Source organism: Maniola jurtina, chromosome 26 (genome assembly GCF_905333055.1).
Source record: "Maniola jurtina chromosome 26, ilManJurt1.1, whole genome shotgun sequence".
NCBI lineage: Eukaryota > Metazoa > Arthropoda > Insecta > Lepidoptera > Nymphalidae > Maniola > Maniola jurtina.
Window position 1 is genome coordinate 702,525 of NC_060054.1, and position 21,424 is coordinate 723,948.

A 21,424-nucleotide genomic window follows, 5' to 3' on the forward strand; every position below is an offset into this window, starting at 1 on the left:
TCCGTTTTTCCTTTTGAGGGACGGAACCCTAATAAAAAAAAAGGTCGTTACCATCACGTCAATGCCCAAAGGCTTTCAGCTAATATTCTGTATGGGACGCCAACACCGCAAATGCATTAAGAAGAACTATTTACTTACTTTTATATATACCTATACGCTATTTAGCAAACGATCTGCCCTAATGATGGGTTGACATAAAAATAAAACGATATTTTTATGTATTAATAACTGTGACCCGCCCCGGTACCGTTTGGATGTACTAAACACTAAATGACTAGCTGATGCCCGCAGCTTCGCCCGCGTGGATTGGTCAGATCCCCTGCAGCATCAGGATTGAGGAGTTGGAATCCAATTTTTTTATGAAACAATGTCGCAAAGTTCCTCTATCGATTAAAAAAGAAATGACGCAAATCGGTTCAGAAATCTCAGAGATTTCGGTGTACATAGGTAAAAAAACACAACTCCCTTTTTGAAAGTCGGTTAAAAAAGTAGCATATGTTACACCCTGGTCAATCCTCTACTTGTATGTGAAAATCCCGTTAAAATCGGTTCAGCCGTTCCGAAGATTAGCCTTTTCAAACAGACAGACAGACAGACAGACAAAAATTTTAAAAACGTGTGATTCAGTTATGGTATCGTTCAAATAACCATATGACCTTAATATGTGGTAGTTATTTCGAAATTACAGACAGACACTCCAATTTTATTTATTAGTATAGATAACTGTGACCCGCCCCGGTACCGTTTGGATAGACTAAATGATACCTGCGACTCCGTCCGGCTGGGAACTGTTTAATTTTCCGGGATAAAAAGCAATACCTAGAATAATAAAAAGTACCTCTGTACCAAATCCATATGCGAAAATGTAACTGTCGGTCTGTTTTTCTGTGCTAGCTTTCACGGCTCATTCGTTCAGCCAATTTTAATGAAATTTGGTATAGCCTGCATCCCGAGGAAGAACATTGGCTTCTTTTTATCCCGGAAAATAAAAAAATTCTCCCAGGATTTTAAAAACCTTAACCGGGCTCTCTCCGTCACTCGCTTCATACAATCGTAGTTCCAATTTCATTGGAATATTAAGCAACCAAAGTCCATGAAATTTTATAGACATATTCTAGAAACTAATATCTGTGTCTGTGGTTTTCCAGATTTCTGTTAAAGTATTCTACGTTTATGTTATTTACTTAGTTAAACTTATTTTTGATATGTATTTAAAAATTATTTTCTTAAAACGCCACTATAATCTTAAAGTGTTGCATTTTTATAACAGAAAAAGAAAGGAAAATGTTTTGTGGTCAGTGAAAGTGACAGGTTTAAATAGATTTTATTATAAAAATACTTTTAAAACCACAACACTTTGATCATTTAGATCTCTGTGACTTAGCAGCGTGAATATACGCCTGGCAACCAGAATGTCCCAGATTCGGGACATAGCCTGTTACAAGTGTAAATTAAAAATTTATAACACCACTGACAAGTGAAGGTTACAGTAACTAGAAAAGAGCTGACAACTTTCAAACGGCTGAACCGATTTTCGCTTATAACTAAGAACACTCTCGATCAAGCCACCTTTAAAACAAAAAAAAATTAAATTAAAATCGGTTCATTAGTTTAGGAGCTAAGATGCCACAGACAGATACATAGATACACAAATACACACGTCAAACTTATAACACCCCTCTTTTTGTGTCGGGGGTTAAAAATTGCAAATCATGCTAATTGCTATAAACTTGGACGGTCATTACTTCGAAAACAGTGGTTTTTAGGGTTCCGTACCTAAAAAGAACCCTTATAGGACCACTTTGTTGTCTGTCTGTCTGTCTGCCCGTCTGTCGTGTATGTCAAGAAAACCTATAGGGTATTTCTCGTTGACCTAGAATCATGAATTTTGGCAGGTATGTAGCTCTTATAGCACAAGTACCTACAGGAATAAATCTGAAAACCGCGAATTTGTGGTTACATCACGAAAAAAATAATTTAAATTTATTGATGAAAAAATAATTTGTATTTCATCTTTTAAAGTAAGATAACTATAGGAAGTGAGTGAACTTTCTAAAACCAATTTTTATTTATTTTTTATCCCGAATTGTTTATCGAGCAAAATGTCGAAAAGATACGACTGTATTTTTAGACATTTTGTAACTGTACGGAACCCTCGGTGCGCGAGTCTGACTCGTACTTGGCCGGTTTTTTAAATTAAGATTATAGAATTTCATGGATATTCAACTTTCTTACCAGAATGTAAAGATAAGATTAAATGGTTAACTTACCAATCAACTAACTTTTAACTGCTTTGTTTGTTAGGATTAAAGTTTAAAAGTGCGTAGTCCATGTCTTTTTATAGGACTTTTAAGAGGTACCTAAGTCCTAACTTAGGGGAGTTAGGACTTAGGTAAGTACTTTTTAAGTTATTACTAAGAAAACAATGTATGTAAGTAAAAATAAATTGAAAAAAAAAAACTATTGTTACTCGATTAATTTACTCGATTAATGATTAACTCTCAGAAAAGTTTTAATTTTGGACATTTTGCAACTATTATTTTAATATTTTTGTAACAAAGTACTTACTTATTTAATGTGACTACATAATTTTACGAAACCATGTAAGTTGTTATATTACAGTGGACTCCTGATAATCCGACAAACGTTTTACAGTGCAGTGTCGGACTATCGACTTTGTCGGATTATAGAATATTGTGAGACCCCCTATGGTCTGGAATTATTACAAAAGAGTACCTACCTAATCCGACAAATTACAGGTCTAACCGACATAGCTCAAAGGGTGGCGAAGCTGAAGTGGCAACGGGCAGGGCACATGGTTCGAGAAACTGATGGACGTTGAGGTCCAAAGTAGTGTTGTTATGGATATCCATATCCGTAACCGAAACTATCGGATATCCGAAAAAAAAAATCCGTAACCGTAACTGAATCCGTAATAAAAGTTTTGGATAGTTTCGGATAGGGCGGAGTCTACATAACTAAATACTACACTCGTACGAATTAACTGTGCACTCCGCTGGAATGCGACACCTTCATCAGTTCACATTTTACTGTTCCTTAAAAAATTGATACCTATCCGTAACCGAAACTATCGGATAATCCGAAATAATTTAATATCCATAACCGTAACCGAAACGGATATTATTTTTTATCAATATCCATATCCATATCCGGATCCGAAATTATATATCCATAACATCCCTAGTCCAAAGGTCCAAAGGAATGGCGACCTCGCTCGCACCGAATAGCGCAGCGTTGGAAGCACCCCCACCCCCGCACTAAGTGATGACAGTGGCGTGCACAAGTCTATAGTCAGGGTAGGCATAAGTTATGTAGATGCCTATTTATTAGTCTTTTTTTTTCTCTCTCTCGTCTGGCTTTACACTGATTAGCCAATGTCAAGTTTGTAGTTATTTACAAGTTAGCGAAACTATATGTTTAAGTATGGACTCCGTCTGTGCCGGCGCCCGCCGACATACACGCGGCGCCCCTTTAGAGCGCTTCCCATTCAGTTCCACCACCAATAAACACCAGCAGAACACAAAAACCGGCCACTTCTAACAAAAAAACACTCCAAAAAGACAACACGCGCGCCAGCAAGCGCCACCACAGACGAAGTCCCCTATTTATTAGTAGTCATGGTGAAAAATGATCATTGAACTATTTAATTCAAGGTAAGCAGCGCTTTTATGCCTCTATAATCTGCACGCCACTAGTGATGAATGTCCAGCATTGGACGTCTATCGGTTGATAATGATGATGATGAATGAAAAATGCGTCAATCTTCTTAGAGGTTATCATATTTTATGGAAATCGTCAATTTTACGCACAATTTCATGTATATTGAAATTTTTGGGGTCGTTATTCCTCTGAATTTAACACAATGTAAGGAACCAATTGCACAGCGTAGTCACAATCACTATATAGCTTTATCAATCCATCCATACTTTTGTTTAACCCCCGACCCAAAAAGAGGGGTGTTACAAGTTTGACGTGTGTATCTGTCTGTGGCATCGTAGCTCCTAAACTAATGAACCGTTTTTAATTTAGTTTTTTTGTTTGAAAGGTGGCTTGATCGAGAGTGTTATTAGCTATAATCCAAGAAAATCAGTTCAGCCGTTTGAAAGTTATCAGCTCTTTTCTAGTTACTGTAACCTTCACTTGTCGGGGGTGTTATACATTTTTAATTTACACTTGTTTTTATTTATTTTTTAAAGACACAAAAAAAATCCTTATAAATTATAATATCCCGCCCAAACTGCGGCGCAGTTTGTTGGCGAGTTAGCGCTCAGTAATATCATATTAAGCCGTGCCTTTAACTAGCCTCTAAATATTAAATACTAGAGGATGCCCGCGACTTCGTCAGCGTGGATTTAGGTTTTTAAAGATCCCGTGGGAACTGTTTGATTTTCCGGGATAAAAAGTTGCCTATGTGCTAATCCAGGGTATCTATCTCCATTCTAAATTTCAGCCCAATCCGTCTAGTAGTTTTTGCGTGAAGGAGTAACAAACATACACACACACACACACACACACACACACACACACACACACACGCGCGCATAGACACAAACTTTGCCTTTATAATATTTTTTAACCTATAGATACCTAATGTACAGTTTTATTTTAGTTTACTAGCTAGATGTTATCATAGATATAATATATGCGTACTTTTACATCAACTGTCATGGCTGCCAGTTTTCGCGCGTTTTTCTGACATTGTGACATACGGTTTTAGATTTGGCCTGTTTCCTACAAAAATTCCGTGATTAAATTCTTTTCGTTCACTCTGGTATAGGTATCTATAAGTAACACTAGCTGTCTCCCCCGACTTCCCACGGTTATCATCATCATGGTCGTTCCATCCCAGCTCACTACTGAGCACAGGTCTCCTCTCAGTATGAGAAGACGTGTTTAGGCCATAGACCTTCTAGAATCTGCCTGCTGTAGGGCGGCGGCGCAAGACAAAGACTGTGGCGTGTGGAAATTCTTACAAGAGACCTAGTATGTCCAGCAGTGGACATCTTTCGTTGAAAGTGACGGCGATGAGGATGAATAGAATTTATAAAAAAAACCTGGCCAAGTGCGAGTCAGACTCGCGCACTGAGGGTTCCGTACTCGGGTATTTTTTCCAACATTTTGCACAATAAATCAAAAACAAATAATAATCTGTTTTAGAATGTACAGGTAAAGCCCTTTCATATGATACCCCACTTGGTATAGTTATCTTACTTTGAAAATTGAAACACATTTTAATTTTTTTTAAATGATGTAACCACAAATTCGCGGTTTTCAGATTTATTCCTGTACTTGTGCTATAAGACCTACCAAATTTCATGATTCTAGGTCAACGGGAAGTACCCTATAGGTTTCTTGACAGACACGACTGACGGACGGACGGACGGACGGACGGACAGACAGACAGACAGACAGTCAACAAAGTGATCCTATAAGGGTTCCGTTTTTCCTTTTGAGGTACGGAACCCTAAAAATTAGGTACCTTTTGCCTGTAATTACACACCTATAAACAAACGGAAAGTTTAAAAAGTTGTCTTTGTGGGATTTCTTTATCGTATTACTTTCGTATTCTATTACTATTTAAATAATATAAATAGAACCACCTACTTTCGTTTTATTTTATGGTTCAATTAAAAAACCTTTCTTCCGGTTTCTGTGGGACACTGAATTTAAAATTGGCATAGAAATGTTACGGAGCGTGTAACAATCGAAACAAGCTATATTATGCAGTTATTCATCGGAGTCAGACAGTCGCCCATAATCTAATCACACTAATATTATAAAGACGTAAATTCTGAGTGTATGTTTGTTATAATTACTCTTATAGGATCACTTTGTCTGTCTGTTCGCTTGTCTGTCCGCTTGTCTGTTCGTCTGTCATGTCTGTCAAGAAAATTCATAGGATACTTCCCGTTGACATAGAATCATGAAATTTGGCAATTAGGTAGGTCTTATAGCACAAGTAATGGAAAAAATCCGAAAACTGAGAATTTGTGGTTATATCACGCAAAAAAAAAATTCCACAAAAAATTTAATTTACTAAATCACATATAGATGGCGCAGTCCGTTATTAACTTGCGGTGCTCTACATAAAAGTGTTAGGTATACCTTGTATGATGTGGTACGGAACCCTTAGTATACGAGTCCGACTCGCACTTGACCGGTTTTTTCTAACTTGTTTTATTTCATTTTTAACAGACTCGAACATCCATTTAACTGCAAGTAATATTTTTTCACATTCAATTTTTTCAATGAAGCTTCAAAACTCCGGAACTCCGGACTTAAAAAAGCTGAGCATCAAAACCGACTCCGGAACTGCAAAATAGTCCGTTTTTCAAGCCCTAGTATCATGGTCACCTTAAGAAGCTACGACGCGACGTAGCCGCTACGACGTAGCTACCATCACACTAATATTATAAAGGAGAAAGTTTGTATGTGTGTGTGTGTGTGTGTGTGTGTATGTATGTTTGTTACTCCTTCACGCAAAAACTACTGGACGGATTAGGCTGAAATTTAGAATGGAGATGCATTATACCCTGGATTAGCACATAGGCTACTTTTTATCCCGGAAAATAAAAGAGTTCCCACGGGAATTTTAAAAAACCTACATCCACGCGAACGAAGTCGCGGGTATCAGCTAGTACCATACTAAAAATGAAAATTAATTTATTAGACAACTACAACTACAACAAGACTCTACCACTGGTTAGGAAAACAGATAATACTGAGATGAGCTGACAAGAAACTCAGCAGTTGCTCTTTTTAGAGTTCCGTACCTCAAAAGGAAAAAAGGAACCCTTATAGGATCACTTTGTTGTCTGTCTGTCTATCCGTCTGTCGTATCTGTCAAGAATACCTATTAGGGTACTTCCCGTTGACCTAGAATCATAAAATTTGGTACGTAGGTAGATCTTAGAGCTCAAGTAAAGGAGAAAATCCGAAAACCGTGTATTTGTGGTTATCTCACATCACAAAAAAAAATGTGTTCATATGGACAAACAATTAGTATTTTCAATTTTCAAAGTAACATAACTATACCAAGTGGGGTATTATATTATGAAAGAGCTTTACCTGTACATTCTGAAAAAGATTTTTATTTATTTTTATCTATAACAGTTTTTGATTTATCGAGCGAAGTCGAAAATAACTAGTACGGAACCCTCGGTGCGCGAGTCTGACTCACATTTGGCCGGTTTAAAAAAACAAAATTTTCTCCTACCACTATGTGATTAATGAAAAGGGTTTACGACTCTCAACAATCACACTAATTTTTTTTTTTTTTATTAGCAATATTTTTTATTGAAAATATTACAATAAAACTTAAAGCTAGCCTTATCTAATTACTATACAAATCATGCCCGCGTGGAATGGTGCCAAGAATACTGGCTGCATAATATTATAAAGGCGAAAGTTTGTGTGTATGTGTGTGTGTGCGTATGTTTACTCCTTCACGCAAAAACTACTGGACGGATTTGGCTCAAATTTGGAATGGAGATAGATAATATCCTGGATTAGCACTGGCTACTTTTTATCCCGGAAAATCAAAGAGTTCCCACGGGATTTCGAAAAAACTAAATCCACGCGGGCGAAGTCCCGAGCATCGGCTAGTGAGGAATACGACAAAATTCAAAATTCAAAATATTTTTATTCAATTAGACTTTTACAAGTTCTTTTGAATCGTCAAAAGCATCTACCACTGGTTCGGAATGCCTTTCCTACTGAGAAGAACCAGCAAGAAACTCGGCGGTTGCTCTTTTCAACGCAGGGAAAGATTCAAGGGCAATGGCGGGAAAACCTAGTTATTAGTAAAGTGGCGATTTGGTTTGGAATATTTTGGGCACTATTATAGTTTATGGGTTATTGCAGTTAATAAGGTATAAAACATAGTGCGTAGGTATAGTACAGGCCCTAGAACTGTGTACTTCGCACAGCGGGACGCGGGCTTGGGAACACGAGTGGTGTGGAGACGACGCATACATATATCTTACAGTAAAATCTCACTAATCCGGCACTATTGAAGACTAGCGGGTGACGGATTATTGGAATGTTCGGATTACTGGATTGTATGGAAAAAAATCATAATAAAAACAAAATAAAACATTTCGTAGCATAACAATGTATTTAGTGTTCATATTCTACACGTTTTTTAAAATAACTGAATCATATTTATTAATTACATAGTTTTAAAATAATCCTTATTTGAGACTTTGATGGTGTGGACACGCTACCTAATACCACCAAACTCGTAATACTGGATTGGATGATTTGAGTTTATTTTGAAGTGAAGACTACTTTATAAGTTGATACCGTTGTGATTTGAAACACGGTTAAACAGCACTAAGCCCTTACTACTACCCGCGAACTTCCAATAAATAGCGATAGATATTGCAAAATTGTATTTCTGTCACTTGGTGTATTTTAACATTGTACTATATTTATATTTAATTTTTGCTCTTTGATTTGATATCCCACTCAATAGCAAAAAAAATTTTGGAAACTCCCCGCTTTTTTAGATGTAACAGCCGTCAGGTCAGATTTTTTTCATATAAAATGTAGTCTATATCACTCGGTCTATAATAACAAATTGATTGACACCTCATTCATCAAAACACATACATACATAGACTGCTAAAATCATAATCCCGCCTTTTGGCTTTGCCGTAGTCGGGTAAAAAACATTCGGTTAAAGAGCCTCGATAGCTCAACGGTTGAGGGGCGGACTGACTTCCGAAGGTTGGCAGTTCAAACCGCACCCGTTGCACTATTATGTACCCACTCCTGGCACAAGCTTTACGCTTAATTGGAGGGGAAAGGGGAGTATTATTCATGATTAGCATGACTTCTTTAAAAAAACCCGGGTAAAAACATATAAGGTTGTGAGGTTTTTATTAACAATCGACTCTACGCATGCCCCTAGCCCGTTCTCCGCCGCTGTAACCCCTATATATAAACGTGTTGAACCACCACCAGTGCATTCCCTGTTCGACTCCCGATCTAGGCAAGACGTAATCTAGTCATTTTTTAAAACAAAGAAATTAAAACTAATTAGTGCTTGTTGCTGCGTCTGACGTTAAAAGTAGGTAAGTAATTTTTTTTTAATTGTAAATGTTAGAGTAAAACTTAAAGCTAGCCTCATCACTGTTAAAATCATGCCAGCGTGGAATGGTGCCTAGAATACTGGCTGCATTTCCGCGCTGGAAAGCCAGGCTGATCCTTTCCGTAAAAAATGAAATGGCCTTTCTGTCACTAAATGAGACTATTAAGCGTGGCACGTTAATCCATTTATATAATTTATACCTACTAATATTATAAGTGGAATAGTGTCTTTGTTTGTTTGTTTTTTACGCCCTAACTAAGCAACCAATTGAATTGATTTTTGGCATAGAGATAGTCAAAAAGACGGAGAGTAACATAGGCTACGTTTTATCCCGGAAAATCAATGAGTTCTCGCGCGATTTTAAAAAACCGAAATCCTTGTAAACGAAGTCGCGGACATCAGCTAGCAATCACACTATATCACACTAATATTATAAAGGAGAAAGTTTGTATGTGTGTGTGTGTGTGTGTGTGTGTGTGTGTGTGTGTATGTTTGTTACTCCTTCACGCAAAAACTACTGGACGGATTGGGCTGAAATTTAGAATGGGGATAGATTATACCCTGGATTAGCACATAGGCTACTTTTTATCCCGGAAAATCAAAGAGTTCCCACGGGAATTTTTAAAAACCTACATCCACGCGAACGAAGTCGCGGGTATCAACTAGTATTATAAATACGAAAGTGTGTCTGTTTATCTGTCTGTCTGTTATCTTTTTACGGCCTATCCGCTAAACTTATTATTTATTTATTTATAATGGCCTTCTTATTTGAAATGCATAGTACGTTATACTCACTCGTAATAAAAGTTGAAATTAAAAACGGAAATAAGTATTAAAAATGTTTTCGAAGTCCGTAAGTTCGTCTACGTTCTTTGTTACTTTATGCTTAATAGGTAGGTACTAACCTAAAGTTTCTTGTTTCTTTGAACGTTTTTAATATACGAATGCCTGAGAACCTGCACGCCTAAAAGTTCTGCATATTGTTGTCATAGGCGTGTGAAGTCTGACCAGCGTGATGGACTATGGCCAAACCCTTCCCATTCTGAGAGGAGACCTGTAGTTGACCGGCGATGGGTTGATTCATGACGATGATGAATAGTGTTAAGTAGATCATGGTCGTGGATTTAGTTTTTTTTTTTTTAAATCCCGTGGGAATTCTTTCATTTCTGAGATAAACAGCAGCCTAAACCCGTCTCTGGGATACAAGCTATTCCTGCACAAAAATTTCGTCAAAATCAGTTGAGTTAAGAAAAGGTAACAGACAGACAGACGCATTTCTAGGGTTCAGTACCTCAAAAGGAAAAAAGGAATCCTTATAGGATCACTTTGTTGTCTGTTTGTCCGTCGTGTCTGTCAAGAAGACCTATAGGGTGCGTACTTCCTATTGACCTGGAATCATGAAATTCGGCAAGTAGGTATAATACGGGACAGGTCAAGATGGCAATCGTAGTGGGGACCACCCGCACACCCGCACAGCCCGATGCGGGATAGTGCGGGTGACGTGCGGGTGTGCAGAGCGTGCCCCTGCCTCATACTCTGATTGCCGTCTCGACCTGTCGCGAATCATAGGTCCTAAAGCATAAGTAAAAGGAAAAAAAAAATTTTTAGGGTGCCGTACCTCAAAAGGAAAAACGGAACCCTTATATCACTTTGTTGTCTGTCTGTCTGTCCGTCCGTCGTGTATGTCAAGAAACCTATAGGTACTTTCCGTTGACCTAGAATCATGAAATTTGGTAGATAGGTAGGTCTTACAGCACAGGTACAGGAATAAATCTGAAATCCCCGAATTTGTGGTTACATCATTAAAAAAAAAATTTAAATGTGTTTTAATTTTCAAAGTAAGATAACTACCTATACCAAGTGGGGTATCATATGAAAGGGCTTTACCTGTACATTCTAAAACAGATTTTTTTATTTACTTTTATGTACTTATAATAGTTTTTGATTTATCGCGCAAAATGTTGGAAAAAATACCCGAGTACGAACCCTCAGTGCGCGAGGCTGGCTCGCACTTGGCCGGTTTTTTATAAGTGTGTGTTCTAAAAGTGCTAGGTATACTTTGTACAATGGTACGGAACCCCTCGTGTACGATTCCTACTCGCACTTGACCAGTTTATTGGTATGGGTAAAATAACCACTGGATTTAAAAATAATTCGTATTGTAAACAATTGAAAGCATCATTTAATGCAAGACATCTAATCTACTTTAAATTCAGTAGATGTAACCATGGTTAACGATTAAAAAATCATTAGAGAATCCATAATATTCATGGGATGAGTCTAATGTAGGGAAAAATGAGAAAAATTTGTATTTGATGACAATTCTTAACTGGAGGGCCCGGGTTCAATTCCAGGCTAGGGTAGATATTTCAATAGCAAACTTCACACTAATATTATAAAGGCGAATGTTCGTGTGTATGTGTGTGTGTGTATGTTTGTTACTCTTTTACGAAAAACCACTTGACGGATTTGGGTAAAATTTGGAATGGAGACACCAAAGGGGTATGGGTTTAATAAAAACTGTCATACCCTTCCAGGTTAGCCCGCTTCCATTTTAGACCGCATCATCACTTACCACCAGTTGAGATTGCAGTCAAGGGCTAACTTGTATCTCAATTAAAAAAAAGGTTTCTTCACGATGTTTTCCTTCCCCGATATATCGGGGAATTAGCAATTAAGTATCACTTCCTATAAGAAGTGATACTTAATTGCTTTTAAAACGCATGAATTTCGAAATATACTAGGATCGAAGCTGACATACTAGGCTCTCTATTAGATGGTCCGATAATACAATGGAAATTATTATTTTTAACCCCCGAACCAAAAAGAGGGGTATTATAAGTTTGACGTGTGTATCTGTGGCCTCGTAGCACCTAAACTAATGAACCGATTTCAATTTAGTTTTTTTGTTTGAAAGGTGGCTTTGATCGAGAGTGTTCTTAGCTATAATCCAAGAAAATCGGTTCAGCCGTTTGAAACTTATCAGCTCTTTTCTAGTTACTGTAACCTTTACTTGTCGGGGGTGTTATACATTTTTAATTTACACTTGTTGAGTATTTACAACAAAAATAACCGTGACACTTTGATTAGGGGTTCAAACAGATTTAACTTTTGACTTTTGGATACAGGTTTCCAACATTTTACATCCTTTATGAGAGCCCTAAGGCGTGTAAAAATACTTAATTTAGAATTTCATGTCCCAAGTTCTTAACTCGTGTACAAATGTCAAAACAAGTGATATCCTCAAAGGCTGAGGGGTACACGTTACTTTTCATTTACAGACATTAATAAAAGGTTGTTGACCACTAAATTTGGTAAGTTTGCTAATTTAGTGCTAATAGTCGTATACAAATATAAATAACAAGACGTGTAAATTAAAAATTTATAACACCCCCGACGATCCAAAGTATTTAAGTTTTCCTAAACATCATTTTCAAATAAATAATTATGTCTTTAGGCAACGTCCATCTTGACAGCTTGACATTTGTCAATTGACATAATATTAAGAACCTAACGGTTATCTAACCTTCTTTTCAACAAGAAAACTAGAAAAGAGCTGATAACTCTTAAACGGCTGAACCAATTTTTTTGGATTATAGCTAAGAACACTCTCGATCAAGCCACCTTTCAAACAAAAAAAACTAAATTAAAATCGGTTCATTCGTTTAGGCGCTACGATGCCACAGACAGATACACAGATACACAGACACACAGATACACACGTCAAACTTATAACACCCCTCTTTTTGGGTCGGGGGTTAAAAAAAGCTAACCTACTGACTGACTAATTGACTGATTGATTGATTGAATGCACAGCTCAAACTACTAGACGGATCGGGCTATTTGGAACGCAGATAGCTATTATGACGTAGACAATGTAGATATTCGCTAAGAAAGGATTTTTGAAAATTCGGCCCCTAAGGGGGTAAAATAGGGGGTTGAAAGTGTAGTCCTCTTTACTGTAATTTTCTAAACAGGTTTTTGATCTAAAATTATTGCAATTTTTAACCCCTGACCCAAAAAGAGGGTTGTTATAAGATTGACGTGTGTATCTGTGTATCTGTCTGTGGCATCGTAGCTCCTAAACGAATGAACCGATTTTAATTTAGTTATTTTTGTTTGAAAGGTGGCTTGATCGAGAGTTGATCTATAATCGAAGAAAATCGGTTCAGCCGTTTGAAAGTTATCAGCTCTTTTCTAGTTTTCTTATAGAGGTTTTTATGTCGGAGGTTTTTTAAATTTTAAGTTAAGTATATAATTATACTTAAATAGTAGGTACAAGATAATAAAGGCAAGTAAACATCATTCATCCATTAGCCTGTATGCGTCCACGGCTAGACATAGACCTTTTGAAAATAATGCTTAATACTAGTAAAAAGTCCTGACTGGCTCCTCAGACCTTAACGCCCAGCCCAAAAGCTTTGATGTAGAAAGCTGAAATGCACCGAGGTTCCCTTTATAACATAGACAAAAAATAAGGCTGGAATTCTCGAAATTCCTATAGGATTTTTAATCAAACATATCTCTGTCTATCTGTTTGTTACCTTTTCACGACCCATCCCTTTAAAAACGATTTTGACGGGTACCTAAAGAGATTGCTTGCATCCAGGAGACGAAAATATGCTAATTGTACATTTTTTTTTTGTTTGAAAGGTGGCTTGATCGAGAGTGTTCTTAGCTATAATCCAAGAAAATCGGTTCAGCCGTTTGAAAGTTATCAGTTCTTTTCTAGTTACTGTAAACACTTGTCGGGGGTGTTGTAAATTTTTTTATTTACTTGTTAATAACGTGATAGTGTCCTTATATTGATGTCTTTCTTTTGACGGCTACACAAATACCTTATAGGTATAGTACCTGAGACGAAATGGGTTACATTTCATCCCGGAAAATCAAAGAGTTCCCACGGGATTTTTAATAAACCTAAACCAACACGGGTAAAGTCACGGGTATCGGCAAGTATACGTAGAGATAGTTTCATTGTAGTTCATAGGAATAATACAAAATGGCGATTTTCAAGTTGAAATCAGTGTGAAGGGCTCAGCACTTCAGCAGAAAGCCTTTTTGTGACGTCACTACTCACCTACTTCAAAGATTCTTTCTTTGGTAAGCACTTTTTTAGAGTTCCGTATCCAAATTATTAGATACGAACGATTAACGAATTATTAATGTCACTTTGCTGTCTGTCTATCTGTCTGTCTGTCCGCGTGTCACAGGTCTCTAGCTCGTAGACAAAGTGAGTTAAGTACAAACTTGAAATTTTAGTATTTAGTGTAGACTGTAAAACATTGACCCGAAACTAAAAACAAAACAGAATTAGTTAAGAATACGAAATTTCGATATATTACGTATTGAATTCGAAATATTGTAAATTGAACACCTGAAAAGAGCAACCGCCGAGTTTCTTGCTGGTTCTTCTCGGTAGGAACGGCATTCCGAACCAGTGGTAAATTATTTTGACGATTCAAAAGCTCTTGTAAAAGTTTACTCGAATAAAAATATATTCTATTCTATTATTATAAAACGATTCATAAAGTAGTTTGTAAGCTGTGACCAAAACAAAGGAATAATTTTTGGGGTTTTTCTTTCCCGGTTGGAATGTCTAAGCTCGTAAATTAATTATTTCATACACCCAAAATATGTACTGTACACTCAAAAAGCCTCAATAGCTCAACGGTTATAGAAGTGGACTGAATTCCGTAAGGTCGTCAGTTCAAACCCCACCCGTTGCACTATTGTCGTACCCACTCCTAGCACAAGCTTTACGCTTAGTTGGATGGGAAAGGGGAATGTTAGTCATGATTAAAATGGCTAATATTCTTTAAAAAAAAAATATGTACGGAACCCTAAAAGACTGACTCGCACTTGGCCGGTTTTTCTTCATATCTGACTAGTTTTCAAGTAAGATTTTCAGGGACGTATCATGTGTGGCCTAGCTATGAGAGTGCAAATCAGTCAATAGCGCTGGCTAAGCAACGTTGATTTAAGTCGCTAGATGGATGGCTGACCGTCTTTAGAGGTTCCAATCGTTTCTCTTTATTCCATTTGTCGTGGTTATTATTTAATAGTGAGTGCCTACATTAATAAATGGGCCTACTGTCAACATTTTAAGTTTTGCCACCGTTTAGGCTGTGCATTGATAGAGCAACCGCCGAGTTTCTTATTGGTTCTTCTCGGTAGGAAAGGCATTCTGAACCAGTGGTAGATGCATTTGACGGTCCAAAAGTAGTGGTAAAAGTTTAATTGAATTAAAAAAATGTATTTATTTATTAACCCCCGACCCAAAAAGAGGGGTGTTATAAGTTTGACATGTGTATCTGTGTATCTGTCTGTGGCATCGTAGCTCCTAAACTAATGAACCGATTTTAATTTAGTTTTTTTTGTTTGAAAGGTGGCTTGATCGAGAGTGTTCTTAGCTATAATCCATGAAAAATCGGTACAGCCGTTTGAAAGTTATCAAGCCTTTTCTAGTTACTACTGTAACCTTCACTTGTCGGGGGTGTTATAAATTTTTAATTTACACTTTTTATTTATAGACTAGCTGATGCCCGCAGCTTCGCCCGCGTGGATTGGTCAGATCCCCTGCAGCATCAGGATTGAGAGTTGGAATCCAAATTTTTTTATGAAACAATGTCGCAAAGTTCCTCTATCGATTAAAAAAGAAATGACGCAAATCGGTTCAGAAATCTCGGAGATTTTAGTGTACATAGGTAGAAAAACACAACTCCCTTTTTGAAAGTCGGTTAAAAAAGTAGCCTATGTTACTCCCTGGTCAATTCTCTACTTGTCTGTGAAAATCCCGTCAAAATCAGTTCAGCCGTTCCCAAGATTAGTCTTTTCAAACAGACAGACAGACAGACAGACAAAAATTTTAAAAACGTGTGATTCAGTTATAGTATCGTTCAAATAACCATATGACCTTAATATGCGGTAGTTATTTCGAAATTACAGACAGACACTCCAATTTTATTTATTATTATAGTATAGATTAGTCAGCCAGTCAGTCAGTACAAGTCATTTTACAATGTATCTTATCTTATCACACGTATGTAGTATGACGTAGTTAGCGAATGCATAATAAAACTATATTACATGCAATATTGTCATAAACAAACATATTTTACGATATAATTTTGGGAGAGGCTTGCCGAATTACATTGATGAGAAAACTATTTGTTCTAGTAGTTCGAGTGGGCAGTTCACTTACTTCAATAGTATTGTATTATTACTACTATGGTTAACTACAGTTAAATATTTGCGATGACGTCACAGTACTACGTACTCGTAGATTACTAAGAGGCATTTATAGTTAGTAATTAAGGGCGTTGACCCAAGTCAGTAACAGGATGGGTGAACAATTTTAAAGGTCTGAATTTGGTCTTTTCGATTTCTCAGTGTATCAGAGAGCGCGTTAAATCATCGGTCCCGGTTATTATCACTAACATCTGATAATAACAAGTGTAAATTAAAAAATTATAACACCCCCGACAAGTGAAGGTTATCGTAACTAGAAAAAAGCTGATAACTTTCAAACGGCCGATTTTCTTGGATGATAGCTAAGAACATTCTCGATCAAGCCACCTTGCAAACAAAAAAAACTAAACTAAAATCGGTTCATTCGTTTAGGCGCTACGATGCCACAGACAGATACACAGATACACATGTCAAACTTATAGCACCCCTCTTTTTGGGTCGGGGGTTAATAAAATAAGTCAGTGCGAGTCAGACTCACGCACAGAGGGTTCCGTACTCGGATATTTTTTCAGACATTTTGCACGATAAATCAAAAACTATTATGCATAAAAATAAATAAAAATCTGTTTTAAAATGTGCAAGTAATCCCTTTCATATTATGATACCCTATTTGGGATCTTTATCTTTAAAAATTGAAAATACTAATTTTATTTGTTAATGAAATACCTACTAATACTAAAAGATGGGTTAAGATTTCTAATTTAGCGGATTCCTGACTAGAAAGTTGTACTTAATTCGATTATAAAAACAAGTCACTATCTAACCAGAGTACTAACGCAGACGAACTATTTATGTCTGAAACTTGAAACAAAATATCGACAGAATTTTTGCTTAGGAAAGGTTTTTTTGAAATTCCACACCTAAAGGTGTTAAATAGGAGATATGAAAGTCCCACCTTTTTCAAGTTTTATATAACCATGAAAATTGGTATAATTAATAAGGCTGTCGGTTGAAAATGAAGAAATAGTGTTTCATAATTTTTAATTTTTGTATTTCGTGTGCTAATTTAGGTTAATATGACAGTGACTTTGGCGTGAAAACGTAACAGATAGATAGACACACACAGTGTTTAATATTAATATATTCATAATATTAGTATGGATTCGCTGGTATAATATAACTTTTTCATGAGCTACGGTGTCGTAAGACGTAGAGAAGCGGTGTCGGATCCGACTATTATTATCAGTGGTGTGTGCTAGGCTTTAACAAGTTGACTCTATTATTTAGTTAGTAAGAGTTTGTCCCTTTAGGTATAAGGGCTCGTACAAATAATATTTGTCTTGTGAATTAGCGAGTCTATCTTCTAATTGTTACAAGTTATAACGAATTGTTTTACGGAATTTCTATCAAATTTTCTCTTAATTTCACTGTATTTTTAAACACTTCGATTGAGGAGTTCGTCAATTTGCTTCAATTAAAAGAGCTGCAAAGTCTCAATGGTTTAGTATAATTAAAAGGACAGAACCACCCAGAAGTTAATATTTTAATTTTTAAAAAAAAAAAAACCCCTCACTGCGGTTTGCAGTGCATCTTTATCTACTTATCAAAATCGGTTGAGCCGTTGAGTAGTTACGATCATACATAGGAACGGACATACATACATACAGGTCAAACACATAGCTCAATAGTGGTCTGGCGATTAACAGGGCTCTCTCCGTCACTCGCTTCATACAATCGTAGTTCCAATTTCATTTGAATATTAAGCAACCACAGTCCATGAAATTTTGCAGACATATTCTAGAAACTAATAGGTATCTGTGCCTGTGGTGTTTTAGATTTTTCTAAAAATATGTAGTTTTAAAATTACAGGGGCTCAAAGATTTGTATGTGAATTTTTAAGACCGCGTAACTTTGAAACCGAATATTTTAACGGAAATCTGGAAAACCACAGGCATAGATATTAGTTCCCGGAACGTTTCTACAAAATTCCATTGAGTATGATTGGTTAGTATTCCAATGAGAGACGAACTACATTTGTATGGAGCGAGTGACGGAGAGACCCCTCTTAGCGGTGAAAGAAAACATCGTGAGGAAAACCTGCATGCCTGCTAGTTTTCCATAATCAATCCGTACTTAGTCAGTTGGGTGGACTATGGCCTAGGCCCTAGACCGTTCTTATTATGAAAGAATTGTTGACAAATTTTGACCAATTTTTGACGTGACAACGTCTTATAATTCGATAGAGCCGGCTGCACGCACGAAAAAACATGACTCATGCGGCGTTACCTCGCTCTGAGGCGTTCCATGTAAGGCTTGAAGTGCAAGCGAGAGCGCGGAACGAGCGACAAAGAAGCACAATCGGCCTTTGTTGTCACGTTCAACTATCGTCAGTAAACCGACTTTACAGACAACCAATTTTTTTTTTCCAGGTCCGCCATCTTGCTCCTAGCTGTCAAAATTCCCGCCATGTCAGCCGCATGCCGCGTTTCGTTGCTGCTACTTTTAGCTGTTCTGACTATGGACCTTTGCGACTCAGCTTCGGTAAGTTAAAAAAACGGCCAAGTGCAAGTCGGACGTCGCTCTTTTAGGGTTTCGTACATAATTATGTATTTTTTCATCATATTGACATCATATTTACTAGAATCAGAATATATTTTGACCTGCTGGTCCATCGCGGAAACCAACAAATTTCCAGTTTTCCTTAGAAATGTGTAGTTTTACAGTTAGTTAGTTAGCTTAATTTTGACCTACCTATCCAGGTTATTTAATAGTTTCTTTTAATATTTGAATCTTTTAATTTCAGATACAAGGCTACGAACAGAGAATGAGTGATGAAGTTATGGTGGCACCAAAGAAGAGGCCGTTTTGTAATGCTTTCACAGGTAGGACCACAGAATTCACAATAAGATAATAGAAATAGCATTCTACTACGATTGTAATACCGGGATGAAGAATTTCGCCAGTTTGTAGAGTACCTACCCGAAAGGTGACTGCTATTCGTCCGTCTGTCTGTCCAGCCATATATCTGTCTGTCTGTCAATGGGCGACAAGAGTACCTATCTCATGAACCGTAGGTAATAAGTAAAGAGATAAAATTTTCACAGCATGTATCTATTGTCGCTATGACAATAAAATAATAAAAATTTCAAAATGGCCGCCATAAAAAAAGTACATAATCTTTTATGATGGTACGGAACCCTTGGTGGGCAAGACCAACTCGAGCTTAACTGGTTTTTTATAACCATAAATTCTGTCTTTACTTTTCAGGATGTGGTCGAAAACGCTCATCACCGACCAGGCCAATACCAGAGTTAGTGCGACAACGACAAGTCAGTATTATCTATCCATACTTCCATACTTAATATTATTAATGCGAAAGTGTGTCTATCTGTCTGCTAGCTTTTCACGGCCCAACAGTTTAACCGATTCTGATGAAATTTGGTAGGTACAGGGTTAGCTTATATCCCGGGGAAGGACATAGGCTATTTTTTATAAAGGAGAATGAAAATTTGGTTCAAGGTAGCTTGCGTCCCGGAAATTGAAATAGGCAACTTTTTATCCTGGAAAATCAAAGGTTCCCACTGGATTATTAAAAACGTAAATCCACGCGGGTGAAGCCGCGGGCGTCAACATGCAGCATGCGACAAGCACCGCGCGCCCTCCCACTGCATGGAAAAATGCATTCTTGACGCATGCTGCATGTTGCACCATACAGATTTCTTTGGTTTGGTGGATTATAGCAAATCAAGTTTTTGGTTACTTTGTATATAATGGACTTCTGCAAAATAACGCCTACTTCTATACTACATATATTTACTAAATTACATGTTATTTTATTTATTAACCCCGACCCAAGAAGAGGGGTGTTATAAGTTTGACGTGTGTATCTGTGTATCTGTCTGTGTCATCGTAGCTCCTAAACTAATGAACCGATTTTAATTTAGTGTTTTTTGTTTAAAAGGTGGCTTGATCGAGAGTGTTCTTAGCTATAATCCAAGAAAATTGGTTCAGCCGTTTGAAAGTTATCAGCTCTTTTCTAGTTACTGTAACCTTCACTTGTCGGGGGTGTTATTTACACTTGTACTTTATCTGCAGTACGTCGACGAAGATACATTCGTACCTCTAATGGAATCAGACAACGCAATCGAAGAGCTGTCCCGCCAGATCCTCTCCGAAGCAAAGCTCTGGGAAGCGATCCAAGAAGCGAGCGCTGAAATCGCCAGGAGGAAGCAAAGAGAAGCGTACCGCAAGTAAAACTACCGAAGCGTTTTAACTGAACTTTTCCGTAGCGTTTCTAAACTAGTTCATAAAATAAATCATCTTTTCCGTAAAGTTTCTAAATTGGTGCATAATAACTAACCTTTTCCGTATCGCATGTAAATTGGTTCATGAACTTATCTTTTCTGTATCGTATCTAAATTGGTTCATGAAATAACTCATATTTTCCGTAGCGTTCCTCAATTGGCGCATATAAACTAATCTTTTCCGTATCGCATCTAAATTGGTTCATGAAACAATTCATATTTTCCGTAACGTTCCTCAATTGGCGCATAAAAACTAATCTTTTCCGTATCGCATCTAAAATGGTTCACGAAATAACTCATATTTTCCGTAACTTTTCTCAATTGGCACATAAAATAACTAATCTTTTACGTAATGTACCTAAATTGGTTGGTAAAATAACTAATCTCTTCCGTAGCATTTCTAAATTGTTGCATAAAATAACTAATATTTCTAAATTGACGCATAAAATTAACTAATCTTTTCCTTTGCGTTTCTAAATAATAGATATAAAAAAATCAAGTAGAACAATATAATCGATCGCCAGTAAAACATCTAAATCATACAATATACTTTTTTTTTGGGCAAAGTGATAAAGCAGAAATGGGATGATATTTTAAATGATATAATATGCTATGGTTTTACTGACCAAGCGAAGTATATACTTATTATCATGGAAAATACTACGCTGAAGAAAAATATTACATTTAACCCATTATAGCCTAGCGGTGCCATATGTCACCCAATTTCGTATGTTTAAACTTTCGGGCCCTGTCCTTGTAATAAGAGGTGAAGTCAAGTGGTTTGTTTTCAATGCCATGCTAGAGGAACATAACA

General features: G+C 36.9%; 1 protein-coding gene across 3 annotated transcripts; it reads left to right on the plus strand.

Annotated features, from left to right (window-relative positions):
* Nucleotides 1–9,002: 9,002 nt before the first annotated feature.
* LOC123878849 (cardioactive peptide) lies at nucleotides 9,003–21,039 on the plus strand. 3 transcript variants are annotated; one of them, XM_045926219.1, is made up of 6 exons: nucleotides 9,003–9,087; nucleotides 10,685–10,698; nucleotides 18,736–18,847; nucleotides 19,110–19,188; nucleotides 19,574–19,635; nucleotides 20,402–21,039. In XM_045926219.1, exons 3-6 carry the CDS (start codon nucleotides 18,773–18,775, stop codon nucleotides 20,558–20,560), a joined length of 375 nt encoding a protein of 124 aa, XP_045782175.1. In that variant the 5' UTR covers nucleotides 9,003–9,087; nucleotides 10,685–10,698; nucleotides 18,736–18,772; the 3' UTR covers nucleotides 20,561–21,039. The 3 variants fall into 3 exon arrangements, with proteins under 3 accessions (XP_045782175.1, XP_045782172.1, XP_045782174.1); XM_045926216.1 differs by lacking the exon at nucleotides 10,685–10,698 and having other exon boundaries at nucleotides 9,003–9,098; XM_045926218.1 differs by lacking the exon at nucleotides 10,685–10,698 and having other exon boundaries at nucleotides 9,003–9,094.
* Nucleotides 21,040–21,424: the final 385 nt, after the last annotated feature.

What these genes read in the sequence shown, in the direction of transcription:
- LOC123878849 (XM_045926216.1), top strand. Translation starts at nt 18,773, where the DNA reads ATGTCAGCCGCATGCCGCGTTTCGTTGCTGCTACTTTTAGCTGTTCTG. An exon ending in ACCTTTGCGACTCAGCTTCG is followed by an intron (nt 18,848 to 19,109) that starts GTAAGTTAAAAA and finishes TTTTAATTTCAG; the next exon opens with ATACAAGGCTACGAACAGAG. An exon ending in GTTTTGTAATGCTTTCACAG is followed by an intron (nt 19,189 to 19,573) that starts GTAGGACCACAG and finishes TTTACTTTTCAG; the next exon opens with GATGTGGTCGAAAACGCTCA.